At 38.1% G+C, this 12391-nt stretch overlaps 2 protein-coding genes across 3 annotated transcripts; both read right to left on the reverse strand.

Moving 5' to 3' along the window:
* Nucleotides 1–3558: 3558 nt before the first annotated feature.
* On the reverse strand, nt 3559–9120 carry LOC106335387 (staphylococcal nuclease domain-containing protein 1). Its single transcript, XM_013773901.1, has 15 exons — nt 8947–9120; nt 8278–8467; nt 7934–8011; nt 7704–7820; nt 7511–7618; nt 7032–7238; nt 6741–6953; nt 6551–6658; nt 6083–6253; nt 5790–5987; nt 5150–5710; nt 4877–5065; nt 4513–4788; nt 4055–4432; nt 3559–3960 (listed from the first exon to the last, which is right to left on the reverse strand). Exons 2-15 carry the CDS (start codon nt 8434–8436, stop codon nt 3778–3780), a joined length of 2946 nt encoding a protein of 981 aa, XP_013629355.1. The 5' UTR covers nt 8437–8467; nt 8947–9120; the 3' UTR covers nt 3559–3777.
* Nucleotides 9121–9867: 747 nt separating this feature from the next.
* LOC106331512 (peter Pan-like protein) lies at nt 9868–11799 on the reverse strand. 2 transcript variants are annotated; one of them, XM_013769887.1, is made up of 8 exons: nt 11731–11799; nt 11568–11618; nt 11291–11476; nt 10984–11214; nt 10800–10892; nt 10507–10694; nt 10224–10417; nt 9868–10141 (listed from the first exon to the last, which is right to left on the reverse strand). In XM_013769887.1, exons 2-8 carry the CDS (start codon nt 11583–11585, stop codon nt 10044–10046), a joined length of 1008 nt encoding a protein of 335 aa, XP_013625341.1. In that variant the 5' UTR covers nt 11586–11618; nt 11731–11799; the 3' UTR covers nt 9868–10043. The 2 variants fall into 2 exon arrangements, with proteins under 2 accessions (XP_013625341.1, XP_013625342.1); XM_013769888.1 differs by having other exon boundaries at nt 11752–11787.
* Between the last annotated feature and the right edge of the window lie 592 nt (nt 11800–12391).

Consider the following 12391-nt stretch of genomic DNA (forward strand, 5'->3'; position numbering starts at 1 on the left):
ATGTGTAAAACCTGATTCATCTGGTCTTTTCTAGAGGACTTGTGTCTTTGTCTAAGCCCTTTTTGTAAGCCGTGGGCAGCAAAACTTAGGAATGTGTATTTTCGTTTCAGTCTTTGTCTTAAGACTTATTTGAGATGTTGTGATACGTACGACGCAAGGCACCCACCTATCTTGTACCAGTACAGAAGGAGGGCCCATAAGAAGTGAGAGAAGAGAAGTACTTTTGGCCCAGGAATGTTGGAATTCCGTGGGCATTGCGTAGAGGAATAAAGGAATAACGTTGTGCTGACTCACCGACATGACATGTGCGTTTGTCTGTCACGGAGGTTACTTGACGGCGTCAGCAACAACCTTGGATCGGGTATAAGAAGAGAGAGAGGAGTAGGAGTATGGAGGGAGTTGTTTTGTCGAGTAGTTCATGAAGGAGAGGAGAGACTCCAAAGAAAAACTCATTGTAATTCACGTTTCTATCTATAAAAACTTGGGATTTCCCTTAAATCTTGTCTTTTTTTACGAGTTTGATACATCTAAACTGTATCATGTTGTTGGTCTTTCCCCATCCCCCAAGAATTAAAATTATGTCATTAGCTGTCTTTCCATCTAAGGACTTTCTTTTAAGCTGCTGGTCATTATTTCCATCCAGCATCGACCAATCTGTGTCTAGAGATTTGTAAGCCTTCTAGACTCTTTTAAGTCATTTGTACTTTTTTTTTCCATCCAACATGTATTGTTTCAGCCATCAGTCCTTAGGTGTCTAAAAACAAGGATTCTGGCTTTTTATTTCAGTCTTTGTCTTAAGACTTATTTGAAAAGTTGGTCGTTTTTTCCCCATCCAACAAGTCTTATTAAGCCCTTAGTCGTGACTTTGTTTCTAAGCCGTTGGTCATATCTTTTATCCATTCACATATAGTCTTTTTTGCCTAAAGACTTGTAAGCATGACCATACGGGATCTGTTTCAGATTCATAATCTTTATTTAAAAGACTTCTTATCCCTCGTTATCCTCCACCTAATCAAAAACAGATCCCATATAGTCTTTTTCTTAAGACTCTTATTATCCATCCCATAATATCCCTCTTTAGACACGCACTACCAACCAAGAATCCTTATGAATCTCTGATACAAACACACTATAAGATTAGTGGTTGCCTATGAGTCTATGACCTTTTTTGGGTTTCAAGATCCTAAGACATCATTATCGAAGAGAACTGAACATATATGTTTGTTTGACTTTGGTCTCGTTCGATTCCATCCTCTGAAGACAAAAATTCAACAAACGTGAAACTAATTTCATAGACAGAGAAATTACCTCGACAGGTTAGCAGCAGTAGACAGCCAAAAGGAAGGCCAGTGACTTTTGTCCTCTAACCAATGCATCCCATGGTTTGCAAGCGATATTATCATCTGTTCAAACACAAAACCATGGGACTTGCGTGACATATTATACAAACAAAAGACTAGAACTGAGAGATTACACTGAGAATGAACAAGTATAAAGAGAACTTCGGGTTCAGAAACAGAGTACATATCAAGAAGCAAAAATGCCTTAAAACTAATCAATGGCCATCTTGATTCTCACTCTTTTAACTTACCAAGTTGTAGATCCATCACATTCATCTCTCTCTAATACTTGATCCCACTGGTTCCATGATTGTGTAGAATATAACTACAGTGTATACAAAAAGTTTGAGAGTAAGCATTACACAATCTCCAAGATCTTACTTTTTAAAAAAAAAAAAAAAAAAAAAAAGATTCAGATTCTTGATACAACTATATGTTAATAAGATCACACATTCAAAGAACCAGAAAGAGTTATCAACAGAATGCATATAAACAGAGTTTAGTAACAGAACAAGAAAGACAAATAAACTAGGTTGATAAGAGCATTCAAATCATACTAATAGAATGTATTGAGTCGTGAATAATGATTGTAATTTGTGTCATTACATTTCATAAACAGCAAACCCAAACAACAAACAAAGCTTTTTTTTTTTTTACCTCCGACGATGGTGAGTCCAGAAGCTTCACTTCAAAAAGAAACCCTAAACCAAACTTCGAATAATTGAAAATAAAATTGCCAAACAGTACAACATTAGAACGACTTACACAATACTTAAAACCCCTAATTAACATAGACAGTGAGGAACTAGAAAATCCTAAACCCATCGGATCGATTTCAGGCGGAAAATTAGAAATCCTTACACAAATTACATATGACGAAACACTTACTAATCCAAAAACTCTTCGAATCTTCAGTTTTTGCAAATCCTCGAAGAGTCGATCCAGAGAGAGAGAGAGAAATACAGAATGTTTAAACTGTGGAAACTGAAAATTAAGTTGGAGGAAAATCTACGTTTCGCTGTTATGTTTTTTGTAACGGTTATATTTTCTAAACTCAAGTCCATTTCAAAAATAATATTTGTTAATTTCAAAAATAGTTATATATTGACTTCATATCTTTTAATATTAATATTGTTTTTGTTAATTTACCATATTTTGTGTTATTTTGGAGAAATTTTATTTTAGAAGTTTCATATTTTCTAAATAATTTGGAATATTATGATTGGTCATATATTGATTGTTTGTTTAAAATCTTATATTGACGTTTTCAATGGTTTATAGTTTCGACTTTTATATAGTATATAGATTTCACTGGTCCATTTTTGTGGCAGTCCCAAAATCTATCAGATTGGATTTGAAGTCTTCAGGCTATTCCTCAGTAATCTGAATTGCTATGAAACCGATGACCTGTTTAACCGTGAATAGGTCTAGATATTGGGTGCTCGGTTCGGTTTCGGGTATCATTCTTATACCCAATATGTAGTTAGGAGATTTTGGTTCGGTTATCTGTTTAGCACGTGAATCAAACATATATATACAAAATATAATAGTTAATATGTTAATCTAAGTGGTCTACTGGTTACACACTTGCATATTCATTAATCCAACAAGAGTTTGAGTCACTAATGTGTTAATTTTTTATAAGCATTTACTGTATTTTAATTTAGAAACATCATATATATTTATAATATAAAAGAGTACATAAAAGATAATATGGTTTGGTGGTAATAATGTTCTCACTCTTTTTATTCAACCCGGATTGTTGATGACATTTTACCTTATATTGGAAAGATGAAACTTGTTATTTTCGGATATTCGGATACCTGTTCCCTTCTCGGTTCTGATTCGGTTATTTCCGATATAGAAATATAAAAACCATTCGGGGGTATTTGAGTGTTTTGGCTCATTTTTGGCTTTGGTTATTTCGAGTATTTCGGTTTGGTTCCGTTCGGTTTTTCAGTTCCAGTTTTTGGCTCATGGCTAATTGTGAATGGCGATATAAAGACCTGTAAGTTTTTAACTGGTTCGAGAAGACGAATATTAGAGAAAATTGTAAAAAAGAAAAATTAAATATTAACCAAGTATAGGCATAGGCATTCGGGAATTCGATTCAGTTCTGGATATTATGGATAAATCAAGATTCGGTTTCAGTCGGTTTCGTGAATGACGACGCCCAAGTACATATATAAAAGCCCCCTCTTACGTTGTCGACTTAACCTTATTATGAGATCCTTCTGTCTAACAAAATTAAAGAACAAGAACATTGTCCAGTACTCCTAAATATAGAAAATCCTCAAGTCTATAAATAAATAAAAGAGAATTTCTAAGTGTTACAAAAAGTTTGATGCTTTGCAAGCAACATCTCTCTTCTTAAATAGAAACCGACGCTTCTCTGTTCCCTCTTTGGAACCACCATTGATCACCGGTGGACAAACAATTACCCGCGACCAGGTTTCCTGACCGGAGCACTGTCCTCATCATCAGATTGGATGTCTCCGTACTGCCAGATTCCTGTCCTAGATTTGCGAGCTTCATCTTGGAACTTCTCAAGCGCATCAAGAGCTGCTTGCTTGTCTTTATGCTCCCACTTCTTGCGTTTCTCCATCCTCGCTATTCCTTCCTGTAATCATAACAACACACATTTCACTCTCAGGTTTATATAACGAACCAAAAAATAATTTGGAGGATTGAGAAGAGAAGATGAGGCACCGAACCTGAAGCATTGCTGCATTGACAGAGATCTCATCATCAACAGCGATGAGAGTAACAGCAAGCTCGGTTCCAGTTCCTTGGCCTTTCACTTTGCCTCCTGAAGTATCTCTCTCCTCTACCACTGCCTTGAACTCTTTACAACTTCCCAGTGTTACGGTATGTAAATACTCTCCCGCTTCAGGACCAAAGTCGTCTTCCAGGCTTGGTACTTTTATGTAGGCAAGTCTGCAGAGCTGCGCGAGTCCTGGTGCTGAGGATACTGATGGCTCGATAGGGCGAACTGCGCTGTACGGAACTGTTTCTTGGTTTCCATAATCGATGTAGAACACTTCGAATTTGTCATCTGGAGATTGAACTGCTCCTCGGGGTGCATTAACAATCTGAATACAAAGTAGGCATACTATAAATAACCAAAGGTGATAGTAAAAACGAAGAGATGTTTAAGGGTTTGATGATTTACCATTGCACGGTTCCAGGAGTTATCGAGGCTAAACTGTGCAAGGACGATGTCACCCTTCTTAGGGTTAAACGATCCAACAATGGGAGTGTCTTTAAGACTCAGAGATGCAAGCTGGTTTTGAATCGAAGCTACTTTCTGATCTCCAATCGTCTGAACATAGAATCGTCCGCCTTCAAGCACTTCCGTGACAACAACCTTTAATGTTTCTTTAAGCCTTGTTTCTACTTTAGAGCCACCATTTACAACTTCCTCTCCTTCAACATAGTTTTCCCAAATCTGTGAAATCATACGGTTTAGGATGTTCAGTTTTGTTTTGGACTAAAGATGTTTTTCTTTAGTTAAAAAAGATATCTATTGGTGTTACCTTCAGTTTCTGATTCTTAGCAGATCGCTCTGCCAATTCAAGAAGATGAGCTTCGGGAATCCTGTCTGCACCAAAGGCAGTCTGCATTTTCGCCAGGCCAGCTTCAAGAAGAAACGTTGCTGCGTTGGTCCTTGACTCCCACATTGATCCCAAGAAAGTGCCGGTTCTATCCACAGTTTCAACTTCAATCTGTTATCATAAAAGATCATGTAAGACACACACACAAAAAGAGTATGATCTTACGTCTCATGCCATGTAAATATGTCAATTTACCTCGACATCTCTCTGCATGATCTTACGCCTCATGAAAGCAATAGCATCTTCTGAATAGGGTTCGCCACGGCCAGGACATCTGACACCAGAGAATGCAAAGGCAATACTGCATGTTTCTTTTGGAATGTATAGCTTGAACCGATGTCCGCTCAGGACATATTCCACAACCGCAGATATTCTCCTACTTCTATGCAGGGATGGCAAGAAATCTTTAGCCTTCTTGGCCGATGCCACAGTCAGGTCTGTGACGTGCATGACTAGAGAGTCCTTTGCAGATTGAATTCCTTTCTTTCCCGCGACAGCACGAGCTTCAGCAGCCAGTAGAGCTTCGTAATGGTTTGACCTCTCTTCAAAGTCGCGATGTCTAACCACAGTCCCAAAGCCACGGGCGATAATGAGTTCCGCAATATTAGCTCCAGGAGTTGCTTCAGCTGTATCACCCTTGGTAGGAGTAGGAAGGAACACTGAGCCAAAATCCATGACCCTAGTATCACCAGCTCCAGAAGTAGTAACACCATCTGTTGGGCTAATCTTCCTTGAGTATTCCATTTGAACGATAACCTACACCAGGAAAAAATAAGTCAGAGATCTTGCTCTTGTGACGCGATAACTTAACTAAGAAGACACAAAGAATATATACCTGTTTTCCAATAAGCCTTTGTCTTAGAAACTCCCTGGCTTCCCGAGCATAAGGGGCTGGTTTCTCCTCTCTGCGTGGGTTACCCATTTTAGGAGACCTAATGCTCGAAAGACAGACTCGGCGCTCTGCCATTGGGCTCCCAAATGGAATAGAATCATCAGCAACTACTAAGCAGTCCCCACTCACAACTTCCACTACCTGAAGAGAGTACAAACTAGTAAGAACTAAGAACTGATGAAATGAGGGGGAAAGGCAATATATATACCATGACATTCACGCAAGCAATTATTTACCTTTCCAGTAAAATTCTGGTCATGAATTGCCTTCGAGTTACTAGCTGGAGGGACATAGTTTGCCCACATTTTCACCCGGTTTTTCTTGCATTGAAGTTCTGCAGCTTTTAGCTTCTTTTTGGCTTCTTCCTCCATCATGTTGGCACTCCACTCAACATACTTCGCAAGACCCTGAGCAAAAGGAACAGCAACCAGTGTCATAACTTTTATTCAACACCATCCAATATCATAATTTCCAGCGGTTTCATATAACAGAAATGATCTGCTAAGTCTACCAAGAAAATAAAAAAACGAACTTAACCTTAAGTAGTAAGTACAAGTTCAATAGGGGAAGAAAAATTTTAGTACTAGTTTCAGGATCTTTAGTTATACCACCAACGTTGTGACAAGTCAAAAACATTTATTGGCCAGTTAGTTTCAATATATAATCATGTCGAAACAAATAACTGTTTAATTAAGACCACGTACATTTTCAACCAGCTCCAGACCCAAGTCTTTAACTTCTTCCCCAACAGAATAGTAAACCGACCCAATCAGATTGTTGAATTTGTCAACACCTTCAAGAACAATGCGAACCTGCAAAATCCAGCTCACAGTTAAATCATTTAAATTTCAAATGCAGATACATGTGAGTTAATGTGTTGCAGTTCCTCCTTACATCTCTATTAAGAACACGAAGCTCAGTAAAATACTTGGCTTCCACTGCAAACGGATCAGAGGAAACCTCGACTGACGATACTGCTGAGGCAGCGAGTCTTTGAGCTGATGTTAGAGGACCACGAGGCTCAACAGAAGCATCTCCATTTGGAGCTGATGCAGCATCTGTCTCAACAACAGTTTCTTGTGTAGATCTCCTTCCCATCGATGGAGCCTGCATGGAATATATCCAGCACTCTTTATACCATGAAGTTCGAATGTAAACTCCTCACACGAAAACAGGACTACACACCTGAAGTCCAGCAACAAAAACTTGCACAAACTGATACTCAGGAAGAAGATAAACTCGGATGGTACTGCCATCACGGACTTGCTCAACAATAGCTTCCATGGGCTTACCTTTACTTGCAGCTAAAAGACCCATGGCATCAAAATTCCCAGAATCCCCAACGGCAGAAGGAGGAAGATTCCTGACAGATGCCTCGGCAGCACCAGGAACCTGTATCAAGTAAATTCCATCAATAAACCAACAAATATAACGGGAGTCAACTTAAGTCAAGATATATGATTATTCAAATATCAAGGGAACCTCGGCTCGCATAGATATAAACCCAAATAACTTCCCAGTTGGTTCCCTTTACTTTGAGTTTATATTAGATAGAATAATCCCTAATGGTTAAGAGAGTTAGACCGTTGTCCAACAAGTCTGTCCTGTGTAATGAAGGCGCTTCGACACACCAAATTAAGAGAAATAGTAAAAGAGACACCAACCTTGCTCCAACGACCAAGCCCTTCCTGCTTAGCCAGCTCTTCAAGCTGTAACAGCTCCGAAATGCAAGGACTAACCTTATCCTTATTCTGCTGACCTGGCTCCCTGACCTGTCCATAGTACAGGCATTTCTCCACCATATCAGAAAGCTGAGACAAGGCCGTCTATTGAAATAAAATAAAAAATGGATATTACCTTAGCCCAGCCATTCTGAACAACAAGCTTAGCAAGATTTTCGTTGGCAAGGTAAACGGAGCCAAATTCTCTTCCAGCAATAGCTTCCACTTTGTAATCCACTTTGAAAGTAACCTCCTGCTCAAGAGAAAAAAAAATAAAATAAAATACAGAACTGTGAATATAAAGAAGATTGTGAATTACCAACATATAACATAAATGATTAGGAGTTTAAACTTAGCAGCACCTACCTTCCCAATGCAAAGCTTTCTCAGAAATTCCCTGCTTTCCCAGGCAAAAGGCTCATCTATACCTCCTCCCCTGCGAGCCTGAAAATCAAGGACAAAACCAAACAATGAGAGAAAGCCTATGGCAACAAAATTCATGTAAGCTAAGGTTATCTGATTATCTTTCTCTTATATCTAAAAAGTTATCTTCTAGCTTCTCATGTAAGCTAAGGTTATAATGATAAGCCTATTGATTTGTAAGAAATTAATTATCTTTCTCCTATATATGAAAAGTTATCTTCTAGCTTTTTGTAAGTAAAAGTGGGTTTTGCGTATCCACCACTGTAACAAACTTGAGGAGGGCTCACCAATTTAGGAGCCATGAGAGAAGATAAAGTGATGGTCTTTTCAGGAGGTGGGCCAGCCCTGTTATGGGTCAAAGCCGTGATAACCAAGCAGTCTCCGGAGGTAACAGCTTTCACTCTCCCTTTGAACCACTGGTTCTCACTTGCTGCCACGGACGCCATGCTTTTTTTTTTTTTTTTTGCTTGCTAAGACCTGCACGAGAGACAGCGGACAAAACAAAACAAAACAAAAATCCCATGTTACGCTTACGACAATCAAAAAGAGTAGCTAGCAGCAGCACTAAAACACTCCGAAACGAGAGCAACTCTTAGAAATAAATAATACTTCATCAATTCACCTCTTTTAAATCAACAAACACGATCGAAACTCAGAATCGGTATACCATTGAATTATACAAAAGATACTGCAAGAAAACTCCATAACATGCATCGGTTTAAGAAGCAGCATAAAACGAATCACGATTCTCTCTCTACATTCATCTCGATCCAGATAATCCACCCAAAAGAAAAACAAAACACGATTTCTTACTAATCGGAATTCAAAAAAAAACGCGCGATCGCAATGCTCCAAAAAAGAAACGGACCAGGTCTGAATCCTAAAACATCAATTTGATTCAACAAACAGATTAGATCTAACGATGATTATAACGTTGATTCCGATGAACAACGAACCTGGACTGATCCGTGTGATGGGAAAACTAGATCTGAAGAAGGAGAGACAGTAACGAATATATATATATCTTAATTCTCTATGAAAAAAAAGAGCTGAGGAGAATGACAAGTTGAGAGAGAGAGAGAGAGAGAGAAGGGATCCGACGAATGAGAGAGCTCAAAAGAAGATTATGCAGAGGTAAATGGAAGGAAGACATATAAACACCCACGAGGACATCATGATTTAAAAAAAAAAAAAATGTGGAATGTTTTGTTGCCCTCATACTTTCACTATATTACCAATCAATTGCCATTTATACTTAGATTTATTCCCTCTTCGCAAATGCGCTAGGCTAGTCGGACGGTCGGGTTCGGATTTATTCGACTTTTTTGCGGAAAATAGTTCGTTTTGATGTAACAAAACAAACTTTTGTTATTAATTATTTATTTGACGTCTATTATATACTCTTCAAATTCTAAGATAAAATCTCTTCTTATATTTATTTATATTATAGAATAAGAAACACTAATTTCATATATTTTTTATTTTATTTATTAACACAAAATTCTAACTTGTGAGAAAACAAACCTTTATCATTCTAATTCAATCAAATTTCTTAACGAATTTCCCTGTTACAAACCAAAGGGTAGCTTTTTGAAACAAAAGTAAAACAAGGGGACATAATCCGAAATATCTCGGGTGTAGAATTTAGATGCACGCTATACGTATGAATCGAAACGGAAAGCCGTTAGATTCCTCATCACCCAATGACGTAGAAACATACTGTACTTTCGCCTTTTTGTATTTTTTATTTTTTTATCTTCATTACATCATAAAACACCACTAAAAGTGGATATTGTCTTTTTATTAAAAGGGAGTACTAAACAATTTACAAAACGAAAACTGATATCAATTTTTCTTAAACATTGGGGATCAGCAGGTTGCAGTTTTAGAAAACTATATAGAGAATCTGCTACACGGTTTTTTTGACGAAATACAAGTTCATAAATAAGAAAGGTAATCGATTGTGCTCATAATAGTTCAATCAGACAATAGATGCATCCAAAGAAACAAAACTTTGATGTGAAGATACAGAGTTACTCGGAACAAATTCTTTTCAGTCTTCAGCATCTTCATCCATGTCTTCTTCACTTTCTTCTTCGCTGGCAGCATCTTCTTCATCACCATCTTGCTTATTCTTACCATCCACATTACCTGAAACATACCGATATATAGATAAGATGACTCATCATGTGATAGACAACAACATTAAATAATAAGAATATAATTTATTTACCATCTTCACTAAATATGATTCCTCCTGAACACAATCCTTCCTCCACTCTAACCAGCTGCATAGTCATCCTTGGTCCAATTTCTTGCAGTTTCACAGCACTCTTTGTCGAACCCTTGTTGACTCTGCCTAGATCAGATGATAGTGTCACCGTCGCCGCTTCTTCATCTCCTTCGCTCTCTGATCCATATCCAGCCCTGAAAATATAAAATTCCACCAACAATAAATTTCACGATTAATATAGAGAGAGGAATCAAATGTAGCGACGTGGATTGAGATCCCTTACTTGGTGATAAAATCACTAACATCCTGCAGATTCCTAAGATCAGGAGCCTTATGAGTCTGCACAAAATTTCTGAGCTTACGAGACACTCCGACAGGCTGCAGCCTTATCGAATAATGCCTGAAATCAATGAGTTTCGTGTCCTTGTTGTAGTTCAAGAGTACTAATCTCTGGCATGTGGAGAGCTTGACCTGCCACATAATATTATTTCACAATCACAAATAACCAAAATCAAATTGATGAAAACAATTTTTACACAATCAGTAACAACTAACAAAAGCATATATATAACTTACGGTGTTGATATCAATAGCTGGGAATATGTTCTGAAACATGATGGTTGCTAGCTTCAGATGCAGCTCCTGAGTGCCGAACCCAGAAAGCACAATCTATACACACCAAGACAGACACTCCCAACTGTTAGCAAACCCCCCACCACAAATTACAAAAAAAAAAAGGAAATAATAAGAGGTTGATTACCAAAGGAGGATTCTTGAAAAGATCTGGAGGACATCGAGGCCGAGTCTGAGACTGAGCTATATCAGATGCTAACGAATACTGATGAATTTTGAAAGTGAGAGTGGGGCCCTGCGGGGTTCTTGCTACTCTTAGAGACAATGCAGACGCTGTTTTCTTTAGCATAAGGAAATGAGTAACACCCATTGGCCCTGACACATTCAAAAAGTCCCTTAAAGTGTTCCTCTTCTTCTCCTGCAGGTCACAAACTTTTGCAATCAGTAATGGGTCAAAAACACAACTCTCCAAAAACATATTAAAAAACCGGTACCTTTAGACTGAGAGCAGTGTAGGGAAGCATGAGCTTCCTCAAATCCATCTGAAGTTGTTTGACAGAGCCAGGAAGTTTCGTTCTTGAAAAGACGAAACTTTTAGGGATCTTATCTCCGGTGACATGATCAACATTCGCTTGGTTGTTCTTCGCGATAGGCTTCACATTCACCCTACCCTTCTTATTCTATAACCATTACAAAACACCAAATAAATACATATTACTGCAAAAAAAAAGGAAACACGATTTGGCAGCGGAGGAGACGTTTTGCACTTACGTTCTTGAAACGACCCATTTAGTTCTTCTTATCAGCAAAGCTTCACAGATTCTGGTAAAAAAGAAAGAAAAAAAAATGAGGTTCAAAGAACAAACATTTACCTACATATTAAGCAAACCATGGATGACTAGACATAATAGATAGTCAAATTATAATTCATTACCAAACCCTAATTTCGCCGAACCTGGGGTAAGAGACGGAGGCTGATTTGTAAAGACTGCAGTCTCTTCTTCAGATGATGAAGCCCTATATATCAAACCGGTTGCCGAATAAAAAAAAGTAAAGCCGGGTTTTCTAAACCGGTTTTCCAAACTGGTTTTCTAAACCGATTTATTATTTTATTTATTTTTATACATGTTTCAAACGATTTTCACTAGTATTTTAATTTATTCGTCTCTACGATAAGATAGCTTAACTGTATTTTACTACATAACAACAGCTACACATTTGTTTTTTTTGATCTTTGGTCATTGTCTGCGCATCAGTGTAGCCTTTTTTTTTTTTTTTTATAAACCCTATCGGCTGATCCGGTCGGCCTCGGGAGGAACGCACTTAGTGCTATAGAGTGGACCGGCTACCACACTGTCTGACCCGAGTTTGGAATACCTTCCGACTAATGCCAGAAGGTGAACCGATCATCTGTTACAATCCACCATATAAACCACTTTGGCCAAAGCCCAAGCCCAGACTGGCCAAGTGATGATAATTTAGTTCTCAGTGTAGCCTTTTTTGGTAATAGTTTTGTAACATCTCGATTTCTGACATATGTGAAAAGGATTAAGAGAATTTATTTGGCTACGTATGCCACCAAAGTGTGACTACCT

The sequence above is a fragment of the Brassica oleracea genome, chromosome C3, assembly GCF_000695525.1.
Source record: "Brassica oleracea var. oleracea cultivar TO1000 chromosome C3, BOL, whole genome shotgun sequence".
NCBI classification, from domain to species: domain Eukaryota; kingdom Viridiplantae; phylum Streptophyta; class Magnoliopsida; order Brassicales; family Brassicaceae; genus Brassica; species Brassica oleracea.